The sequence below is a fragment of the Cnephaeus nilssonii genome (genome assembly GCF_951640355.1).
Source record: "Cnephaeus nilssonii genome assembly, chromosome: 2".
NCBI classification, from domain to species: domain Eukaryota; kingdom Metazoa; phylum Chordata; class Mammalia; order Chiroptera; family Vespertilionidae; genus Cnephaeus; species Cnephaeus nilssonii.
This window is the reverse complement of record NC_137073.1, coordinates 7,032,662-7,056,354: the sequence shown is the minus strand read 5'-3', so window position 1 is coordinate 7,056,354 and position 23,693 is coordinate 7,032,662. Positions and strand designations below refer to the sequence as shown.

The following is a 23,693-nucleotide window of genomic DNA, read 5'->3' as shown; positions in this document are numbered from 1 at the left end:
CAATAGGAAAAATATGCCACTCAGAAGAACATGACAAAAGTTAAATACCCAGGATTTTTTTGAAAAGAGAGAGAGGGGTGCAGTCACTCAGTGTGTCTCCCTGGTCTCTAGAGGCGGCCTCCGGCCTGCCCGCTTCCCTCTGCCTGAGGACCAGAACCCCGGAGGTTGACCTCTTTTCCGCTCCAGCCCCCGCTCTTGGGAGCAGTCAGTTCGCCTCTGTGGACCCTACACACACTTGCTTTTTCGTGCGTTTGGCAAGAGGGTTTCGAGCACCTATTGTAGGCCAGGCGGCCTGGGGACACACAGCCCTGAGGGCATTTCTGTACCAAGGCCCCGCCCCTGCAGCCCCCACCCCCACCCCCCACCCCAGGTCCAGGAGCATCCTGCACCTCCGCTGGGTCACTTCGCAGTGTCTTCCCTACACACGTCTGAACTTCCCAGAGATAGGAGCGTGTCCGCCAAATGCTGTGTCTAGCACATAGTAGGTGTTCAGGAGGTACTTACAGAGCAGGTGACACAGGCTGACGTTGTCCCCAAAGGCCAACCACGCACTCCCCACCCCCTAAGGCTCTGCAGGCTGGTAAGGGCCTGGGGAGAAGATGCGTGTGGGCGGAGCAGGCTGGAGCCTGAGCCGGGAGGCCCGCCAGCAGGACAACGGCCCTCAGACTCAGCGAGCACGGCCTCCCCCACTGCTGTCACGTCTGTGCCCATCTTCCCACGTGAGACGCATAACACTGACAACGGCCGCCTCATCCCTCGTCGTCAGGGAAGGACGACAATGCCGAGGAGACGCCGCTGTGCAGCCGGCCAGTCTTAGAGGGATGGGCCGGGGTGAGGCGAGGCTGAGCGGTGAAGCTGGGGGGGGGTGAGGTCACAGGAAGCGCCCTTCTGTCCGGGAGCGCAGTTGAGGGGGAAGGCTGGGACATGGTGACCCCCAGAACATGTCCCTGGGCCCAGCCAGTCCTTACAACTCCCTTCAAGACCTGCCGACCGACCAGCTCCAGGGCCTGGGCTGTCTGTGCCGCTCCCCTCCCCTCCTAGCCCATGGCTCCTGACCCCCCACATCCTCACCTCGGGCCTCTGCATTCGCTGCTCTTCTCCCCTGAGTGCTGTTCCGCCCAGAGCCGCCTGGGTGGCTCCACACTTCGGGTTAAAGGTCACCTTCTCAGGGGACCCTGCCTCGGCCACACTGTTTACCATTTCATCCTCCTTCCCACCAGCCCACCCTCCTGCCTGAGGGCCTTTGGCGAAAGCCCAGGGCTGGGACTCTGCCTGGACCCTTACGTTGGTGTGGGGGGAGGGCTCAGACCTTAGTGTCTCTGGGACCAGCCCTGCCATCTCCCCTGCTCGGGAGCAGGAGCGAGGCCGCAGGGGAAAGCAGAGGAGCACTGACCGCGCTGAGCGGCAGAACTCAGACCCGGCCCACATCATCCCCTCTTGATCTGATCTTTTTACTTTTCTCTAAACACGGAGATATTTAAGTGCATCCATTGCTTTCAAACTCGCACCTTGGAGTGCGAGCCGGCGTCTTCTTTGGTGAAAAGTACTATTTTGAAAAACCGGACTAACTTGCTAGTACGTATTTTAAGGCATTTTAAGCTGCTAAACCGTTGGCTGGCTCTGCGTCCTGTCATTGGCGAAGGGGATGATTTGCGGTGAGGATGCCTCCCCATGAGCGGCTCTTTGCCCAAACCGTTTCCGCGGTGACAGCAGAGGCTTACACTAGAAGAGGAGGTGGCAGACCCCGGACTCCCGGAATCGCTTTGATCTAACAGGTCGGTGTGATTGCAGTTCAAAGCAGCTGCACAGATGCGGAATAGAATATGCTGCAGACGTACAGGTAACTAACTATGTAAGACGCTCACGCCGGAAGAACAGAAACAGTGCCCGCTGGGTGCGCACAGTGTAGCCACACAGCCTGTTCCTCCTCTCCTCCCGCAAGCCTGCACCCAGAGTACTAGACATTTCTAAACGAGGCTGCGGAACTTCTCTGCATAATCTTTGAGGAAAAGATGGAAAATAAGGGATGGAGAACTAACGTTGAGATTTTCAAAACTAGGGAGTCCGATGGCCCCGAGCTGCAGGCTCCTGCGTCACCCACAGTGCGGCAGGGGGTGCTTCAGAGGGAGGTCTGTAAGCACTGAGACCCGAAGAGCGACTGCCAGAGGTTAGGGGGGTCTCAGAGTTCAAGGTGAGTGAGTTACCTCAAGAAGCACATTGTGCCAGGCTCAGGTTCTAGGCTGGGGTCCTGGGAAGTGTGGCTGAGAAGCAGCGTTTCGATGGTAATAAGGTAGTGGACAATGCCTCTCTGCAGTATGCAGAGGGCGAGGTGGGTAGATGGTGTCAGGTCTTGCCTGCCCCACGCCCATCTCGGCTGCCCACGCCTGGACTGCTGAGGCCACGGTCACGGAGAACCAGGCCTGGTGGGGCGTTGCTCTATAGCAGGTCTGGTGATGTCCAAGGTGGGATCGGCTGCAGATCCCTAAGCCACAGAGTCATCAGACAGAAACCTTGCCCCCTGCCTGACACAGACTCTAAAACCCAAATAAGTCAAATGATGGTGCGCCCAAGTTCAGTCCTCAGGAAGTGGGACCGCCACGGACCCCACGGCACCCCGGGTTTGCAACTCCCCGTCCTCATGTAGAGTTTGCCCGAATCTCCGATAGTGTGCTCACCTGCAAGCAGTCAGACTTTCTGGGAAAGAAACTGTTCTCAATTCTAGTGATCGGTGTTGCCTTTTCAAAAAATAAAAAATAGTATATTTGGTCTCCAGAGATGCTGTATTTTTAAAAATATGTTTTTATTGACTTCAGAGAGGAAGGGAGAGGGAGAGAGAGAAAAACATCAATGATGAAAGAGGATCATTGATTGGTTGCCTCTTGCACGCCCTCTACTGGGGATCGAGCCCTCAGCCTGGGCATGTGCCCTTGACCGGAATTGAACCCAGGACCGGACCCTTCAGTCTGCAGGCCAACGCTCTATGCACTGAGCCAAACTGACTAGGGCCAGAGGTGCTGTATTTTTGCAGCCACAACATCTAAATCTAGTTAGTTCTGCCATTTCTTTTCCTTGACCTTGCTTTCTGGATTTGAGATAAAAATTGGCAAAGGCTGGGTTTATTATTTTTCACAATATTTCTAGCTGAGTGGTTCAGAGCCAGTGACTGACAGGAAACTCTCTTTGACCCAGGAGCGCGCAGGGTGGAGAAGGCCGTCCCCACCAGGCTGGGCCCTGCTGAGGGAGCGAGTGTGACGCTCTGGCTCAGTCCCAGCGGCTGCTGGAGGTGCTGTGGCAGCCTCAGTCCTGGTGGGTGAAACAGGCCTGCAGGCAGCACAGGGGCCAGCAGGGGGTTCAGCTGCATTTGTTTATCCAAGTGCCTGGGGCGTGGTAATGACAACAGCACAGGCAGGGTGGGGTCCCAGCTCTGCCTCCCACCAACCACGACCTCTCTGGCTCTCTGCTCCCTCCTTTGTAAACCGGGGACAATAGAAGTATCTACTTCCTGAGAAGGTGCAAGGATTGGATGAATACTATGCGTCAAGTGCTTACCAGTGCCTGGCATGTCCTATGTGCTGATACGCACATAAATAAATACTCAGAGGGTGTAGCCTAGAAGTGGATGCTCATAGCTTGGCCCGGAGAAGGTGTTTATTAAGTGCTAGCTCTTTATCACTTCACTGTTTCCTGTCACCTCTTCCTGGGATTCTCATGGCCCAGCCTCTCCTACAGCTTCTTTGGAAGCCGGTGAGCATCCACAGTGGCGTCTCACCTGCTTGCTGATCCCAGGAGGAAGGGAAGACTCCCCTGGACGGGGCTCCTCGAGCAGGTGCCTCGCAGGGAGCTCTCAGACCAAGAGCTTCTAGTCTCGACCTTGCTGTTTACCCGAATCAGCTGGGAGCCCGCCTCCGGAGACCTCCCCGCGCTGGCCCGATCCTGACTTCCCCTCCTCGGTGCTCACCCGCTCCTCTGCCCCTGCCCGGAAGGAAGTGCCAATGCTCTTAGGGTTCTGTTACTTCCCCCTGTGTCCCCTGGGTTGTCTCTGGCACTCCCGCACTTTCATGTCTTCAATTACCACCTACGTCTGGGAAATACCAAGTGTCACTTCAGCCTTCACCTTTATCCTAAGCTCTCTGTCGGTGATTCTTCACATTTTTGGAGTGTGAGACTCTCTCCACGGAAGTGCACACTCACATGTTTTCCTTGAAGTCTCATGAGCATACGGAGCTACTAGTACATGGAGCCCCGATACCAGCTCCTGTGGTGGGCCTCACTCTCCCCCGCCCTCAGCAGCTGTGTCTGGTGGTCTACCTTTAATCTCTCACGTCATTTCCTCTTACTGCCATTAGAACATTGCCTCCCAAAGCTTTCTTCTCTTTCCAGCCCCAACAGATGTTATTTCCTGCATGTTTGGTCAGGGCTGGAGACCATTACAGAGAGGGGGTTCGCGCTGACTTTCTTCCAACCTCTCAGAAAAAGGCCCAGGACCCCCTGAGCAGAGAACTGAGTGCGAGGTCTCAGGAGAGAAGAGATGACGCAGCAGCACACCTGATCAGACGAAGAGTCTCGGAGAAAGGCGAGAAAAAGTGCGATTCGATGCTCTTGGAAAAACAAAGGGGACTTCCAGAAACAAAATGTCATTATAAATTCTGCAATAGCTGTCACACTTATTCAGTGGCAGTAAATGTTTTAGGCTCTGCAGGCTAGGCAGAAAACTTGAGGATACTAAGTAGGTACTTATGAAATAAGAAGCAAATTCCACACATGTTTTAATGGCAACATTCAAAATTATAGGTGCTGAAATTTGAATTTCTTATTTGTGTGTGTTGTGAAATATTATTTGATATTATTTAGCTTTTTCAACCAACCATTTAGAAATGTACAACATATTCTTAGCCTGTGCACTGTACAAAAATAGGCGATGCGCTGATTTCTGCGCATGGGCCAGAGTTTGCCAACCCCTGAGATGAATGTCTCACGTTCTCCACAACGCTGAGTCTTACACTTCCATCATTTCAGAGACAAAGCACGAAGTAGATCCTGGTTATTTGATGAGTCTCAAATCAGTGGCGTATAAATGTGTCACTGTCCTATCTTTTGACTGTGTTATATCCAACCCCTCATTTCTTCAATGATATCTTGGGCATATTTTATAACTTTCCAGTCACTTTTGGTTGTTAAAAACTTCCAGTTGAATATCTGATTGCAAGGTTGCATCCCTGATCCTCCCTCTTTCACGTGCTGGCAGCTTTGGTATGCTGTGCCGGGGGCAGGAAGAGAAAGAAGGCCACGTGTCGCTCGGCTGGGTGAAGGTGCGAGCCTCTGTCGTTCCCTGTTGCCGCTTCCCCAGCCGGCGCCGATGGCCAGGGCTCTGCGTGGCAGGAGACACCTGCACTGGTTAGCGGAGGGCCCTGGGGCCTTCCCACTGCCACCGCCTTCTCTGATGTGGGCCATCTGGCTCGGTCCAGGCTTTTCCACCCCCCACTGGCTCCCACCACTGACAGCTCACGCCCCCACACTGCTGAGCCCGTGGTACCCCGTGAGCCTTTGTAAAAGGCCCTCCTCCCTTTGACAGACTCTGCTGTGGACCAAGGTGCATGGTTTGGGAGTGGAGCATGGGATGGCTCTCAGCCCCTGCTGGACCCTAAGCCGAGAGATCCTGGGCAGGGCAACATCTTCAAATGCTGTGCAACCCTGGCTGGGCCCTTCTTGCCTATCGGGTTGCTCTGTTGGGTGGGGCACTAACAAGACGGATCAAGCTCAGCCATCCACTATTGGACCCCCTGAACTCCCAGGACCTCCCCACTGCGAACAGGCGGCCCTGCTGCCAGCCCCTCGCTCAGCCCTGGCGCTTCCCTCCACGTCTTGTGAAGTGGGCACAGGAGCAGAGGGGCAGCTGTGCTGCCTAACAAGCGTGCCGTCCAGGAATGGCATGCCGTCTCTTTTCCAGGCACCCTCGATCTTGAATTCTTCTTAGGATCATCGAGGAACTAAAGGTATTGGGAGGAAGGATAGCGGTATGAGAACGCTGACATCATTTGTCTTAGCCAATGGGTAGTGTCTAAAATGGATGGATCAGGGACTACTGGTCCACATATTATCCTATATAATAAAAGGTTAATATGCAAATTGTCCCCTCGGGAGTTTGACTGCCTGCTGTGACATGTGCTGACCACCAGGGGGCTGTGCGGAACGAAGGAAGGCCCTGGCCAGCCCTGATCGCTGGCCAGGCCTAGGGACCCGACCCGTGCACGAATTTTGTGCACTGGGCCTCTGGTGTAGAATGTAAAGGAACGAAGGGACCACAAGCAGGACTAGGACAAACTGTTGAGAGCCCTTGCTACTTTCATTTTCTTCTTTTGCAGGCGAGGAGACTCATGCTCAGAGGTTAACCAACTTCTAAGGTCTCACGGCTCATAAATGGGGGACCCAGGTAAGAACTCGTGTCTACCTGGCCTCAGAGCGCCTGCTGTCTGACATTCCTGTGGTCTCTCAGGAATGACTTAAGGGCCATCTGCTCCTACAAGGGCTGAGAAAGTGGGCTCTGGCAGAGTGGTGCGGACGGGGGAAGGAAAAGCAGCATTGGGGTTTTGTAGGCTTCTCTTTAACCTCAGAAGCATTGGTTCACTGGGGGCACTTCCACATGTCAGAGTATAATTTTCAAGTTGTAAGAAACACCATTCCCTTAAAATACACAGGGAATTCATGTCACGTTTTATTCAACACATCAGTGAGGGAACCAGCAGAATGACAAAGCTGGTTCAAAGGTGGATGCTATATATTTTTTCATTGGAAGTATTCTGAAATAAGATAGTTAAGTTAGATATAAAACTGATTAATGTCCTAGAGGGTAGGCAATAAATCCACAACATCTATGTCTATCTCCTCTAATGAACAGAAATCATTTGGGTCTTTACTGCATCTTCTGGAGCTTTCTACAAGCCAACATGCAACTACAGCTGGGCTTGCCTTCACAGTAAAGCTAAGTCAGACAGTGTTCAGTTCCCCAAGAATCAGATGGCCCCGTGGGTAAGCTTGTTGGACGCTGCTCTCTGAGAACATTAACAGGACACACCATCTTTTTGCCCCTTTTCTTGTTTTATTTTTTCCTGATGCATGTTGGTAACCCACACTGGTCACCCGACAATGGAATGCAAATCACTTGCCTTTATTCTAACAAAATTTCAATGGTGATCAGAAGTCTCTTCAGGTGTCTACTTCCTAAGATGGGTTGAGCCCTAGAGTCAGAAGGTAGGGGGCCTGGGTTTCAGGTAGAAAGAAGAGGAGTAGCTTCTTTCCACCAATGGTGACTCATCTAGGAGTAAGATTCCAAATATTTAAACACCAGGAGGATGCAAGACCTGCCAATCAGAACAGGTGCTTCCCCAGGGCTGGAGCAGGATCATGATGGCCTTGCTGGGCCAGGTCTAACCCTTTATTTGATGGATCTTATAGATAGATGTCTGGGAAGATCCAGAAAGGACTATGGTGGGGTTGTGAGGGCGGGGGTGGGGGTGGGAGTGGGGAGACGGGACTTGGGCCAGGAGCTGTTTACCAACAAGTAGGGAAATAGTTCAACATTTTAATAATTTGTATGGCTATACTAACATGTTCTGGCTGAATGTTAGTCAAGCTCACACCCTCCTAATCCTGCCACGCTGCCAATCCTGACCCACCCCCAAGCACAGTCCTGGCCATCTTTCCCGTCCTCCCCCAAGACTCCAGTTCACTTCTCTCTTCTATCTGCCTCTTGGGCTCAGGGACAAGGATGAGCAGTGCAGGGACAAGAGCAGGGTCAGGGGTAGGGAAGAGAGTAAGAGAGTACTGAAGTATTCTGTACCCATGTCCAGGGGAAGGTACAGCATTAGATCAGGGCCAGGAGGCACAGAAATGACTGCTTGACACTGTTTTTAAGCTCTAAGGATATAGCAGCGCCACCAACAGACAAGAATCTCTGTCCTCTAGAGTTTACAGTCTCCCAGGGGAAGCTCGGAGACAGGAGCAGTGTGCATTAATGCCTGTGAAAGCACCTAGCACTGGGCTGAGCACACAGGAAATACTCAGGCCGCGCTCTGTCCCTCCCTCACCCTGGCCCAGCCACATCTTTGCAGCTTCCCCGAGGCTTCTGAGCACATCAATAACGCTGGAACCCCATCTGGCTGAAAAAGTCAACCATCTGGAGATTTGGAAATATGGGGGAACTTCTAATGATGGGCTAATTTCTTTTCCAGTTTTTCAGCCAGATGTTTGATGTCATTCAGGCCCATCTGTAGCAGAAATAGCAGTTTATTGAAACTCTTTTCCATAATTTTAATTTCCCTGTCCTAAAATCCTAAGTGGGCTTTCTTTTCTTAGTAGGAATTTTTTTTTTTTTTTAATGAATCAAAAAAGTGATCCTCGACTAATGAAGAGCAATTCAGTAATCAACTGTAAAACTATAAGAACTTTGAATTAAAAGGGCCTTTTAAATCATTTCCAGGTCTCAACACTAGCAGCCCAGAGGTCAAATTCAGCTGCAGGCTGAGTTTGATTTGGCTGACACCATGTTTTTAAAAAGTTGACTTAGTTGCCCACGTTTTAAAAATCAAGAGAGTTTTTATCTGGCATTTTAAAATTTGAATTATTGGGCCAAATTGGTACACATTTCCCCAAGGTAAAAATCAACTTAAACTACGTAATAATTGTCCCTTAGATAGGGCTGTGCGCCCCAATTTGCCACAGTCCCCACCACTCTCTATTGCCCCCACACTGAGACAAAGTTTCAGTTACCATACGTCTTCTTAAATGCACTGCTACTCCCTCCCTCCCCCATAGAATTGAAGTAAGAGGACTGTGAAATGCCCCTTTTCACACTTTACATCACCTGCCTAGTCCACACGGAAATTTGGGTTTGGTACTCCTTAATCTTATCTGTAGCTCCCATTTTAGATTTGCGTAAAGCGAGGTCCAAACAAGGAAAAGAACATACACAATTGACATAACATTTAGTGACAGAAATGGGATTAGCTGCCGGGGCTCCTGGCCCCTAGGCCAGTGCAGTGGTCTTCCCACTATCTACACACACCACTTTGATTGTATCTAGGGCTTCAAGATTTTCCCAATGATGTCAAACAGGTTCTCATTCAAATTCGCACACTGCTCTTGAAAGCCCGCAGCAGGTTGGGCTCTACTCTGTGAGTGCCTTGCGCGCTTTCCAGATAATGAGTCAGGCGTTTGTTCTGGTTTCTCAGTGTGGGTGTCTCTACATAGGTCGATTGTTTTTTCATTCAAGGCATGTCCTTTGCTGCCTCTGAGTCTGCGCCTGTCTGGTGCTCCCGTGCCTGCAGACACTGCACGGGCATGCTGAGTGTTCTGGGAACTGGAGCATCGGAATGGCGAGGCCCATGGTCTGGGCGTCCTCACAAGCTAAGTGTCTGTGCCAGTCGCAGCCTGTCCACCAGAGCGCGAGGTAACGCTCTCCAGCCAATACCCCGAGAAGCAACCTGGCTTAGGTGCAGTCAGCAACTGCTGAGTGGAGGTGGGTGACCCTGGGGAAGTCATATAACTTCTCCAGCCTCAGTTTCCTCATCTGTAAAATAAGGGTAATGATACTAAAACCATAGTGTTGAGCTCCTTTGAAGATGAAAGTTAATTTCTCAAAATTCTTAGAACAGCCCTAACACCTAGTGAATGCTAACATGACATTCTGGTGAGTGATCGAAATGAACACTGGGAACATGGCCTCTCTGGCTCCAGCAGTCATCCCAGGCCCATTGTAATCACTCAGGACCCGTTGCCTTTGACTTGATAATTGCTTGGAGGACTTTTAGAAAATTCAGACTCCAGCAACCCACTGCTAACCTATGGACGCAGAGAATCTAGTTGTGGGGCCTGATAACCTATTCTTTTTAAGCTCCTTATGTGATTCTGATGGCCACTCAAGTTTGGAAGCAATGGATGCACTTGAATATCTTTCTGATATTTGGATACTCTGGTGGTGGGCAGCTCATCGCCTCTGAAAGCTCCCCATTCTGCAGGGAACACATTTTTAGATTGAGGCCAAATCTGTTTACCTCAAGCTCCCACTTCTACCCCCTGGAGGCCACACAGAACACTTCAAATCTCTTTTTCGTATGAGAGCTCTTCAGATATTGCAGACAGCTGTCATATTCCTGCCGAGCATTCTCTTCTTTTGGACAAAATGGCCATATTCTCTCATGGGGGAAAAGTATGGATGAACTGACTTCTAATTTGCGATATAAAAAAATGAGTTACAAGGCCCCCATACCTTAGTTATCCTTTGACACTTAAAGGACCAGACAAAATGAGGATGTTGAGGCTCTGGAAGGCAGGAGATACCAAATGGGAGAAGGCTGTGCACCTGCATTTCATCAGCGTGGCTCCGTCTGCGGCACGTGCCACGTAGAGGCCAGAGGCTCCTGCAGATTCCAACACTCGATGTAGGCAGTACATGAAGGCAAACCTTGGCTTCAGTTTCAGCCAGGCCCGTCTAGGTGTTGGTTATATGGATGTACACATAGCTAAAATTTCATTGTGATTCATGAAAGTTTATGCGTCTTACTGTATTTGATACTTCAAAAATACAAAGAAAAATGTAGCTGGACCAAATTTTACGGAGGCTACAACCAATTTTCTCAAAAGAATTCACCTGACCAAGAGCATGTCTTAGATTCACCAAATCCCACTGGATTCAAATTCTCACTTCTCACAGAATGCCTGGGTGGGGTTCTGATTCCTTGTGCCAACTGTGGGTGGAGGACATGATGCTGGAGAGAAGAGAAACCATCAGCTGAGAACTGCTGAGGGTTCCGGAATCCTAGGCCCTAAAGGGGAAATTGGTGTTTAATTGTGCATTCCAAGGTTCAGTTCCTAGAGGCAGAAGAGTCGGAAATAACTGAAACATGGTCTCCAGGTGCAGACATCGGTAGGAGTCTCCGATTTTTTATGCCATCCCTGGAACCATGTAGGCATCAAAATATCCACAGCTTTACAAATGATAACTCAATTTCTTATTGTACATAAAGGAAAGCAAATTATGAAATTTCCCTTAAGTAAATGACTTCACCATATGCAACCACAAACAACCACAAATGTTAGCTTCTTGTCAATATTTAGGAAAGAATTATTCTAGAATTTCCATCAGTACACTGGATACAATATGAGCTTTGGATAGTGATAAGTTAAGGCCACCTATTCCGAATTAATAATTTCCCAAAATAATAAACTGAGAATTGAAAAGGGCAAATATCTTAAGGCCATACAGATAATTTGCAGTCTTACCCAGGTATTCTGACTGCACACACAGTGATCCTTCTTGCATTGAAAGTATTCCTTTCCCACCTGGACTCCCCACCAGTTGCAAATGTGCATTGGAAACAGACTCAGTTGTAGTAACTCGTACAGGCAGGAGAGCAGTTGTTCAGAGTGTCAGGACACGGGAAGAAGGCCAGGGAATGAAGCAGTATTATACCAGCAAGTGATGTCATAGCATGACTTCCTAAGCGGCTGACATAAATGCAAGTCTTCAAGAAGCCCTGGCAAGTGCCAGCCAGTGAGAATGCAGGCTGGAGAACCAATGATGAGCAGGGGAAGGGAGCATATAGGAAATCAAGATTCTCTCACCCAGCACTGTGACAAGCTTCGCAGGTTCCCTAGAAGCCCAAGAAAACTCCCTTTTAACCCTTTAATCCAGGGCCTTCCCTCAGGCACACAGGCTCCAAAAGCTCCGGTTTTGTGCTCTGTCTTTCTGCTCTCTCCCACCGACACCCAGCCATTGCCCAGTGATGCTGAGAGTGACTCCAGTGTAATGAAAGCAAGTTTAATAGTGAGAAAGGCTACCTAAGAGCTTGGCATTCCAAAATTGATCTGTCCTCTTCATTGTAATTAAGCTGATCCCCAATTTTTAAATTTAGAAGTGACAAGCTCCCATTCTTGGAGAATCAATCTTATGCAAATATCATGAAAATATATCTGTTGGATTTGGGGAAGATTTAGGAAAGAAGAAAGCTGTATACCAAATACCAAGATTTCACTTTTGTTTTGATCCCCAAATAATAAAATGTGTATTTATAAGGACATTTTCTTAAAGTGTGTGTGTGTGCATGTGTGTGTGTGGGAGGGTTCACGTATGTTAGTCTGGAACTGGTTGGCAATGGAAGTTCATGAAAATATCTAGTTAGATCGAACTCATAAAGAACTGGTAAGACTATGTTGAGAAATAAGGAAGAGCTTAGAGTGTATCAGGCTAGGTCAGGGGGACTCTCTCCGTCTCCCTCCCCCCCCCCCCCCCACTGAAACACAATTGAAGCCAAAGACCCCATCTCAGGCCAGAGATCAAAGCAGTTCACAAAATGACTAGAGATTTTGTATTTGAAGACTTTCCTTAATTGCAGAAGCTGCCTAGGTTGCTACAAAATCTCATCTCATGAAGCCTATACCAAAAACAATCAATAACACCCAAAACCTTTCATCCCACACCACATAGCATTAGTCTTGCTGGGAACAGTCTGGACACCTGCACCTTCTCAGCAATCATCGGAACCATTCTTTCCCCCCCACTCACTGCTTCTACCTCCCCCGAGCCTCCAGTGGAATATTAGAATATCAGAAACTGGATTATTACTGAGAGGAATTTGCAAATACCTTCCAGGCAGCAGGTCCTCCACAGCCCCGAGTGTGTCATTACTTCTTCATTCTTCCTGCTGGTTTCATTATCACTTGTAGATTTAGTCCTGCACACACCTCTGGAATATAACCAGTAGTCCGTGCCCACTGCAATGGTCATTAAACTAAAAGCTGCAAAGGCTCCCACAGTGGTGATCAACATCTGGATACCTCTGTCACACATCCTCATAATTCTTCATGGTATTCTGTATGGCTGGGGGTTGAAGGGGAAGTTCAATGCCGGAGGAAAAAAATCACTCTGCAGCTGGGTAACCTAGGACAGGCTCTTTCAAAAATTCGGGTCTCCGTTTGTCAGCATCCACGGGGACTTTGGGAAAGCTGGGATTTCCTGTCTGGAGCTCTCTCCAGTTCCCTGGGTCGCCTATGGCCCTCGGAAGGGTGCAGGCTCCAGGGGGTTGGTCCACATCACTGCTGCCTTCTGAGGGTCCCTGGGTTCCTTTCATTCCTCAGGAGATTGGTAAAGATGAGAGTCCGTGCAAGGCATGGCTCCGGAGCCTGGAGCTGCCAGCTCGGTTTGAGATGCGCCTGGCTCCTCACAGCCCCGGGAGACTCGAGGCGAAGAAATCCAGAGAGGTCTCTGTGTGTGCGCGTGTGTGCGCGCGCTCGCGCGTGCGTGCGTGCATGTGTGTGTGTGTGTGTGTGTGTGTGTGTGCGCGCGCGCGCGCGCGCTGGGGGTGAGGGCGGATAGCAAAAAATAGCACTGCTGGGAGGCGAGTCGCAGAGAAGAGTGTTCACTGCTTCCCCTGCCTCCCAGGAAAGCTCTCCGCCTGCTGCCGACACCCCCGCTCAAACTGGAGAAAAGAGAGTCGCGGGGCGGGGCCGGCGGTTTCAGTGGGGGCACAGGCCCGCGGTGCTGAACGGACAGCTCCCGCCCGCCGCCCCGCCTCCGTCATCGTAACGCCCGGGCTTCGGGTCCGCGGTGCTGAACGGACAGCTACCAGCCCGTCACTCCCGCAGCTGCACCCCCGCCCTTCTGGCGCCGGGGCTAGAAACTCGGGCTGCAGGAGGGTCTCCTCCCCGCGCCCTTCCCTGGCCCTTTCCAGGATCAGTCTAAGCAAGCCCACGCTCCGCTCAAAGTTTGGGGAGCTGGGGCAATCGGAGCCTGGCTCCTTGCACTGCAGCACAGCCCGGTCCCCCGCTCCCGCGAGGGTTAAGGAGAGGGGAAGGGGAAAGAAGCCCGCAGCGCACCCTGGCGCTCTCACAGCTCGCACCCAGCGCCACACCTCCCATCCCCACCCCACCCCCACCCCCAACCCCACCAATGAGCCAGGCAAGTTTGCCTTTTGCTGCGGGCTCTGCTGGAACCCACTGGGAAAAACCGAGTCTTCTTAAAGGGACCCGAGACTCTGGACGACAGTTCCAAGGCTCACTTGGGCGGGCAAAAGGTGTTGCCACAGGCACATCTGTGTATAGTCTGTCTCAATTTGGTTCCCCACAAAACAAGCAATATGTCTACCCTCCTTTCTCTGGAGCTCTGGTTTACACCGGAGACCACATGTTCAGATCAGACCTGGAACTGTTCATATACACATGATTATGCATTCCTAAAAGAGAGAAGGGCTAATTATATATAGACTCTGTTGCACACATATCAGGGGTTTTGGGAAAGGGGTGTTAAATATTGATCTCTGAATATATATTTTAACAATCCTACATTGCAGGGGGGTGCGGGGGGGGGAGATGGATTCAAGGGGGGAAAGTCACGGAAAACATCAGATTCCTTCCAAAGGTCCCGGATGTTCATTTGTTAACATCCTTGTCTAAGTTGGACCAGAAGGCAGGTAAAGCTAAGCCTGCTTTCCTTGTTAGTCCAAAGTGCAAATGCCATTGCACACCCGAAAGCTAGCGAGGCTCTCCCTCAGAAAGAGTCAGTGTTGCAAAAGATCAGCATTTAACCAGCTTTTTGTTACTGGCATTCTGGCATATACATGAGCACTCACCGAGTTAGCTGAAAACAGTCCACAGAATGCCTTTACCCCCACCCCTCCCCCACCAGCACCATGGCCTGATGGGATGGATACCCCGAGGCCAGTGTTTGGAGCGGAGGCTGCTTGGGTTATTTCTGCAGTCCCTGAGATGTGTCCATAACCAACTGTAATGTTGGAATGTTATTTGACAAAAATATAGTGGGAGTCAACCACAGCCACATCTGTCCTGCTGCCACCTCTGGCTGTCCGAGAGGTCTGCAGATGACTGAGCAGCAGCAGGTGCGGAAGAGTTCTCAAGGCAGCTCACACCTTCTTGGTGACTTTGCTACTTGTCTTTGGTGCTAAGATCACTTGAAGTCTTGATTCTTGGTTTTAGATATACATGCATGTGCATGATAGGTTTGAATATATAGTCATGGTACAATTATGTTTGCATGTTTATTGGTGCTGTGTTCAATTTAATTGTGCATTCTGAGTGTGTTGTAGAATAATCAGGCATGTAGATATAGCTGTGCCTGCATGTGGTGTTGTGGGCCATGTGAATGTACTTGCTGTAAATGCATAGCTGTTTGCATGTGTGGGTGGACATGCCTGGGGCTAGGTATAGTGTGGGCTTGTGTACCTCTCTGCATATGCATATGATTTGTGGGCAGGAAGTGGAAATATTTTAAAAATTTCCACATAACCAAAATGAATGATAGGAAATGGAGGGGGGCGTATAACAGGGCCTTCTTTAAGACCCCCCCCCCCAATTTTTTTTTTTTGCTACAGGCCTGGCCGGTTTTGCTCAGTGGATAGAGCATTGGCCTTTGGACCAAAGGGTCCTGGGTTCGATTCCAGTTAAGGCCACATACCTCGGTTGCAGGCTCCTGCCAAGCCCGGGCTCATGCAGGAGGCAACCAATCAATGTGTTTCTCTCACTTCAATGTTTCTCTCTGTCTTTTCCTTCCTCTTCCACTCCCCCTAAAAATCAATGGAAAAATATCCTCAGGGGAAGATAAACAACAAAAAAGCCGCATGTAACATAAGGTGAAACTGGTCTTTCCTGGGAGGATTATTAAATATGTGAAATTTTCCTTCCCCCTCTCAGAAACATAAATCATATGAATTAATAATAATAACCAAAACAGCCACTCTAGGAACCATTTGCTTCTTTCCTTGCTTCAGTCGGGATGAGAAGGGTCTTTTTTCAAAGCAGGACCATGTAGATGAAAGTGCAGTGGGCTTGGGCTTAAGGCTCCAACCACCCACTCACAGACCCACAGTCCACGGACAGCAGCTCCCGCTCCACCTCCTCAGCTGTCACTTAACCCCAGGCAGGCAAGGCGAGGTGCCCAGGGGGGCGGCAGAAGGAATCGGGTATCCAGGCAGGACCGTGTGGAGTGGGGGCAAGGGTCAGGAGCTCAGGCAGATGGCGGTGGCAATCCTGAGTCAGGAAGTGCACACGTTTTCTGAAGGAGAGAAAGGGACATGTGCAGAAAGAACGGAGATTTGTACTGAGCCTGTGACCACAGGGCGTGGGAAGCCCTGAACCTGCCTGCGGAGCAGTTAGAACACCTGACTGGAGTGGGCGTGAGGAGGCAGGGCCGCGGCCAGTTAGCTCCTGATGATGCCTCCCCACTCTCTAGGGGGTGACCTCACCCTTTCATTCAGCTGATGTGTAGGTGTGTGTATACAAGGGTGCTTAGACTCGGCTTCTACGCAAGCCTAGATACGACTGCTACTTCACCACTAGAGGGCTCTTTCATCATCAGTCAGGGACCCAAGAGATTCAAAGCACTCTGTCCTTGGAGTGATGGAGCCAGGCTCTCTCTCTGTTTGCTGATGACCTTCTCCAATCCTACTTCGGAGGCAGGGGACTGGGAGGCATTTAGACAGCTTGGAACTCACATTTGATTCTCTTACTAAGGCTTCTTTCCACCACCACCCCCCAATTGGACTCTGAGCTAGGAGAGTGGCTGACACAGCACCTTTCTGCGGTTCACCCTCTCAGAGTCACCCTCATCTCAAGAGGGGTCAGTGCCCCCCGAAGTGGTTGGGGGAGGAGTACTGGCAGCTGATTCCATTCAGTAAATGCTTCTGGAGTGCCTACTATGCACAGGGCCTTCTGCTTAGTGCTTTGGAGAATACAAGGACATGGCTCCTACCCCCCCACGGAGCCCAGTCTACAGGAGGGGACATTTTGTTAGTCCATTTGGCTGTAAATAGCAGAAACTCACTGGAGCTAGTTTAAGAAATTGGGGGGTTTGGTATAAGGATGAGGCCATGTTTTAAGGAGCTTTAGGACAAAGCCAACATCCGGCCTCAGCAAGGAGCTGAAATCAGTGAGGAACATCATTTTCATCTCCGCTGGGTTTTATATTTTTAGTTGAGAAAATTGTTTTGCCTTCTCTATTCTTCAGTACTCAAGATGTAAGCTAGGTTTTGAGGTTTTACATCATCTCTTTCAAGATACCCACCCAGACTAAACAGGGCCGTGTCAATCCCAACGACAAATGTCCAGGAGAGACACACTGACTGGCCCGCTTGTGTCACGTGCCCTTTCCTGGCCCAGCCAGTGCTCCCAGCGCCAGCCTCCTGTTGTGCGAAGTGGTGTCAGTACCAGGCCCTGGGGGCTGGGGGAGGGGGGACATTGCCCAGACTAGGGGGGTTCCTATGACGCCTCCACTTGGGTGGTGCCATGTGCTCGGCAGAACAGCAGGGCCAGGAAGGAGGAGACTTTGGAAACTCTGCTAAAGAGGAAGTGGGCTGCGTGTCGGTGGCACCTCACCAGCCTCACCAAGGCCTGTGCCCTTCTTCCCAGGGGCACGGGTTAAAAGAGAAAACTCCTCTGAGGTAAAGGCACCCACATGGGTGCAAAGGAAGGAGATGGTGAAAATCACCCAAGAGCTTCCGAGCTCCTGTCGCCAGAGCAGTGAGGAAGCTGCGAGGTGGGAGGAGGGACGAAGGGGAGGGGCAACAAAGAGAACAGCCAATAGGTACCGCCTATCGCTGATGAGGGCTGGAGGTAGTATGTTATTGAACATTACAGAGATAGACAACCAAGGGATGAACTAAAATGACCTACAAGCAGGTGTGGGGTGAAGTGAGCTAAACTAGGACAGAAATGGGTCTCACCTTTGGGGAGAGGGCCTGGAGTGGGAAGGGCGGCTGCTTTCCTTACAGCTCATCTGATCTATTTGATTTTTAAAAACCTTGTACATGTATCTCCTGAAAAAATCTTTAAAGTCAATAAAAAACAAATGGAAACAGCAGCATGCCCCAGCCGTCTCTCCCAGCCCTCCTGCTTTACCAGCTCAGAAATGCCAGGCCAACCCAGCCGGTCCCTGTGTCTGGAATGCTCTTCCCAGAGGCATTCTTCTAGCAAAAAAGTAACATTTATTCGAAAACAATTGTGAATTTACCTGAAAGTTGCTGCCATGGCTGTCATGGTTCAAGCCCTCTCTTCATTCGATCTCAGCGGGAGTGCCGGCTCTCAGAATCCTTCTGTCGCTGCCCTCGTAAAACAGCGCCGGCTCGTCTCCTCCTCTCACTCGGCGCCGCTCTCCTCCCAGAGTCCATCAGTGCCTGACATCATCCTAGGTACACATGCACGCATGGAAACAGGCTCACATATATGTTTGCGTGCTTCTTGCCATCTCCCCAACTAGAGCAAAAGAAAGAACCTTTTCCAAGGACAGTGGTTCTTGTTGCCACAGCTAAATCACAGGCCCTGAGCAGTGCCCCGATACAGAAGGCCTCCATTAGCACGCATTTAACCAGGTAATTGCATGCTTAATCATGGTTTCACACTCTGCGAGGCACTGGCAAAACAGTCATCAGCAAGCAAGACGTTCTCGATCAGCTGGAACTCTCGGTCTGATGGCGAGGACGGGGATGAGTAACAAATAAGAACAATGGCGGTGGCTGCTGCTGGTGCCCGAAGACGCCCAGATCCCTTTACTGGTTGGTCCCTTGCAGCCCTAACCCTGACCTCCCCGCTCCCCTGCCCTCGGCTGCCCCTTCCTGGGAGAACTGCTGTTGGCTGACAGAAGCTGCCTCGCCGGCCTGTGGTCAATGAGCGGCCGATACAGGGGTGCTGTCCTCTTGCCAGAGGCAGGGACGCCTCTGTGGTGCAATGTGTGCTCTAGTCTAGAGCCCTCCGCAGGTCAGGCCAAGGCGAGACGTTACCTGGGACCCTGCTGTTAGACTCTGCCCGTCCCCGCCGGTTCTCCAGCGTCAGCGCACAGGATCACATGCAAAGCTGGCTAAACCCCGTGTGGAGGGGGCTCTGAACGTTTTGTGTCTCCAGCCAACTCCCCGGGGATGCCAGTGCTGCTGCTCCGAGAAATCGCACCGCCCTTCCTCCTGCCGTTCCCCACGCTCCCGGTGGGCTTTCCTCAGGGGCACACCTGTGAGTCACGGCATCTGCACCCCTGCCCAGGGAACTCCACCTGAGAAGGAGGACGAGGAGGCTGTGACGCCCCTGCCCAGGGAATTCCATCAATGAGGGTCGTGGAGAGGGCTTCACAATGGGAGTTCCATTGAAACTGGACCCTTAACGGTGACCAGCCAGGGGAAGAGCAGGGGCAGCTGCTGGACTAGCAAGTTCAAGCCCTAGTGCACGATGCGTTTGAGGAAAAGCAAGGAGCCCAGCATGACTGCAGTGGAATGTGGGCCAGGACGGCGGCTCTTCGTGCTTGAATGTTATGTACGGAACAGACATTCGGCCGCCTATTGGCTTTTCCAAAGAGCGATGTTGCCACATGATCCCCAAGCTGGATACGCAGCAACCTGTGACGATTAAACCCGAAACAGAAAACCCTTTATAGATCCTGAGCCCCACAGGAAGCTTGTCTTCCCATATCCACCTCAGAGGAGTTCAGGGAGAGAGATGGACAAGGAAGAACCTTCAGCGGGCAGACGGAAGGGGAGGGAGGTGCAGGCCAGATGTTTCTCAGAAAGGGGAGGGAGGATGCAGGCCAGGGAGGTTTCTCGTGCTGGCAGGAAACGCCCCATTCTCCGGGCAGAGCGATGGCACTCCTGCTCCGCTGGGCTTGACAGTTTCTGAGGACCAGGGAAGGTGGTGGTGCCTCAGGCTGATTTCAGAAGGACCTCTGGTGACCCGTGCCTCCCTGCTATTGAAGGATGGGTGCTGGAGGCAGGTGAGTGGTCTTTAGGTCAGACCTGTTGGAGAGGACTGCCCGTGGCCCAGACCCTGCCCCCCAACCTGGGTCTCTGCGGCTTGTCTCTGTTGGGGCAGGTGAATGTGCTCTATGCACGGAAAGCCATTTCTGGTGAAGGCCTGGGCTGTCGCAAAGATCCCTAGCTGCTTACCCAATCGCCTCCATTTCTCCTAACAAATGAAGTGGCTTGGAGTTCATTTTGTCTAGTTGAAAGAAAATTCCTTTTTTTTCGGTCTTCCTTAAAGATAAGGGTGCCCTGTAACAAATTTCTGATCAATAAAGTATAATTAAAAGTTGTTTTGTGAACAACAGCCAAAAGGTAAAAACAGCTCAAGTGCCCACCAACACATGAGGAATGGCTAAACATCTATAATAATAAAAGTGCAATATGCTAATTAGACCAGATCCTTCCAGACGTCCTTCTGGATGACCTTCCGACAAAGCCAGGGCTGCAAGGGAAGCCCGGGTCCCAGGTGCCAGAGGGAAGCTGGTGCTGGCAGCTGGGGGAAGGAAGGCCTACTCTTGCACGAATTTCGTGCATTCAGGCCTCTAGTCTATATATATAAAACCTTAATATGCAAATAGACCAAACAGCGGAACAACCAAACAACCAGTCGCTATGATTCATGGAACATGGCAAGCATCGGCCGCAGTGGGATGGTGGAGCAGGTGAGCGTGGGTGCCAGACCAAGGCAGGGTGCTGTCATCCTCTGGTGGTTACTGAAAATTCTTTGCTCCCGTGTGCCACGGTCCTGCTGGGCACTTGCACCTGCTGCCGATGCTGGCCCCGCTTGTACCCGCTGCCAGTGCCAAAGCCACCTCTTGCACTTGCTGCTCATGCCCAGTGCCAGCCCGGATCGCTCAGGGCCATCAGCGGGTTCGAGCAGCAGCTGCTGGCCCTGATTGCCCCTCAGGGCTTCTCCACCTCCCCCTGGTCCTGAGGGGTGATCAGGGCAGCAGCCACCACTCACACCTGCTGCTGGTGATGGCCCTGCTCACACCCGCTGCTGGAGCCACCGCTCACATCCAGAGCCAGTGCCGGAGCCACCGCTTGCACCTGCTGTTAGCACCCAGTGCCGGTCCCAATTGCTTGGCACTGTCAGCGGGTGTGAGTGGCAGCTACCAGCCCTGATCACCCCTGAGGGCTTCTCCACCTCCCCCTGCTCCTGAGAGGCGATCAGGGCAGCAGCCGCTGCTCACACCCGCTGCTGGCGCTGTTCCCAATTGCTCTGTGCCATCAGTGCATGGGAGCTGCAGTGGCGGGAGCAGGGCTGCCGGCAGACAGGGGACCGGGGGCTGCGGTGGGAAGGGCCAGGTGGGGGTGCAGAGGATGGACCGAGACCCGCCCCTGTGCCCACTGCAGCCTCGAAGCCCACAGTTCCTTTCAAGGTGCATGAATTCATGCACTGGGCCCCTAGTATGTCATATACATACAGAAGAACATTACTCAGCCATAAAATAAATGGAATTTGGACACATGCTACAACATGGATAGACCCTGAAAACACTGTGCTAAGTGAATTAAGCTACATACAGAAGGAGAAACATGTGTGATTCCCCTCATAGGAAGTATCTAGAATAAGCAAATTCATAGAGATGGAAAGTAGATTCAAGGTGATCAGGGGCTGAGAGGAGATAGGAGTGGGAGCTGTTGAAAAATAGCTCAGGAATTGTTCAGTGTGATGAAATGTGTTAAAAATGGACAGTGGTGGCCTCGATGGTTTGGCTCGGTGGATAGAGCGTCAGCCTGTGGAGTGAAGGGTCCTGGGTTCGATTCTAGTCAAGGGCACATGCCTGGGTTTCGGGCTCGATCTCTAGTGGGGGGTGTGCAGGAGGCAGCCAATCAATGGTTCTCTCTCATCATTGGTGTTTCTATCTCTCTCTCCCTCTCCCTTCCTCTCCGAAATCAATTAAAAAATATATTTTTAAAAATTGACAGTGATGATGGTTGCATAATATCATGGATATAATTAATGCCACTAAATTATACACTTAAAGTTGCTAAAATGGCAAAATTTATGTTTCACATATTTTATGATGAAAACGGGGGAGAACAAGTTTTTCTCGGGTCTGTAAAGTCTCCTTTAGGGCTGTGGCCATACTTCGCTCGCACCTGTGTTGCTTTGGCCTTCTCTCTCCTCTGTCCGGACTGGAACTCAGAGCTGGGGGCTGATCAGTCACGTGTTACCGTGGGCGACAAGCACATGGGTAGGTGGCTGAGAATAAAATAAAATTGGAGAAGCTTGAGTCCCTAGTGGTATCACAGAGCCACCATCTCAGGCCAGGGTGGATTATCTCCAAAATTATTATTATTAATATTAGTAGTAGTAGTAGTAGTAGTAGTAGTAGTAGTAAAATTATCATTGCATGACAAAAATGGACTCCTTCATTTACTTCACCCTTTTCAAGTTTAGCAGCTGAACATAATTCCCAATTTAGATGAAGAGAAATGAAATTAGGGCGGTAACCTGGCCATGAAGCTTCTAGTCACAGCTGACAGAAACCCCAACTCAAAGTCTCTAAGATAATCAGAAGCAACCGTAGCGCATGCGACGAGGTGCCAGTGGAGGGGCTCCTGTGGGCCGGCCGGGACTGCTCCCCTCTCCGCCCTGCCCCCTCTGCTCCCGCTCCAGAGCAGCCTGGCTCTCAAGCACCAAGAACTCCTGGCTCGATCCCGCTGACCCGAGGAGAAAGGGGACATTTGTCCACCAACAGGTGCGGTCCATGTCCCGGGGCTGGTTTCTCGCTGACCCATTTGGCTCAGACCTACCTGGATCCTGGTGGCCAGGAAATGAGTCCCGGAATTCAGGTCTGGGCTACCTTCTGTCCCCAGACGCACCAGGAAGGCCAGTCTCACCCTAATCCGCGTGGGCAGAGTGGGTAAAGGGCTGATTCTCTCCAGGAATTTGAGGGTGCTCTTACCAGAAAGATGACTCGGTGGCAGGGAGTAAAAATAACAGGCGTTCACTGTGCACGACAAGCGTGTGGCTGCCAAGGCCTGCGGGCCTGTTAGCCAGGTCAGATCATTCCACAAACATCCATTGGTCGGCCTTGCCTACCAGGCCCTCCGTGTGCCCTGAACACAGCGCTGAGCAGCCAGATGCTCTGCCTCTAAGAAACTGATGTTCCAGGGGAGGGAGACAGGCAGTGAACGTGCAACCCGCCCCACCACGCAGGCACTGGCCACCGCCATGAAGACAATCGGAAGGGGCGGTGGGGGGGGGGGGGGTGATGCGCAGTGCTGGCGGCACCAGGACGGCCAGAGGTAGGTGGACAGAGGGCATTCTGAGGAGGTGACTGAGTTGCAAAAAGCCCGTGGTGGAGTCAGCCCTACCAGGACCAAGGAAAGTGCCCCCAGCAGAAGGGGTCCCCAGTTGCAGGACGGAAAGGCTAGTGTGTGGGAATCTTAGCAACAAGAGGAAAAATCGTAGCCAGTGAGGTCAGAGGTGAGCTGGGCGGGCTGGGCGGAGCTAGTGGGCCAGCACAGAGTTCTTTATTTTCTTCATTAGCATTTAAAGGCACCACACAGTGTTAAGGGGGGGAACCTGATTTGATCTATACTTTGGAAATGCCACTCTAGCCCCTGAGTGAATAATGGATCTCCAGGGCAAGAGGGAAGACCAGGAGACGTGTCGGGAGGCTGTTGCGTTAACTGGGCGAGAGACACTGGCTCTGGGACCAGGTTTGTGAGGGACACGCCTTTCTCCTGAGGGTGGTGGGACCCCGAGAGGGGCCGGCTGGGAGAGACGGGCTGCTTGTTTGTTTGTGGCGCTTGTGGTACATCGAGCCTGGGCTCTGCTCCAGGGAATGCAAACTGCAGAGAGACCAAGAAGACGGCAAGGAAGCTGCTGTCCTTCGGCCCCAACCTGCCAGGCAGCTGCTCTGCTGCCCGCCTCGTAGGCAAGAAAGCGGGAGGGGC

At 51.5% G+C, this 23,693-nt stretch overlaps 1 protein-coding gene across 1 annotated transcript in view; it reads right to left on the bottom strand.

Annotated features, from left to right (window-relative positions):
• Positions 1-12,850, bottom strand: part of CACNG3 (calcium voltage-gated channel auxiliary subunit gamma 3) — a gene marked incomplete at both ends in the record, with an annotated part of 73,369 nt that extends 60,519 nt beyond the window's left edge. Inside the window, one exon of the mRNA XM_079783693.1 lies at positions 12,640-12,850. Within this exon, the coding sequence (XP_079639819.1) occupies positions 12,640-12,850 (211 nt within the window). The remainder of the gene's footprint in view (positions 1-12,639) is intronic.
• Between the last annotated feature and the right edge of the window lie 10,843 nt (positions 12,851-23,693).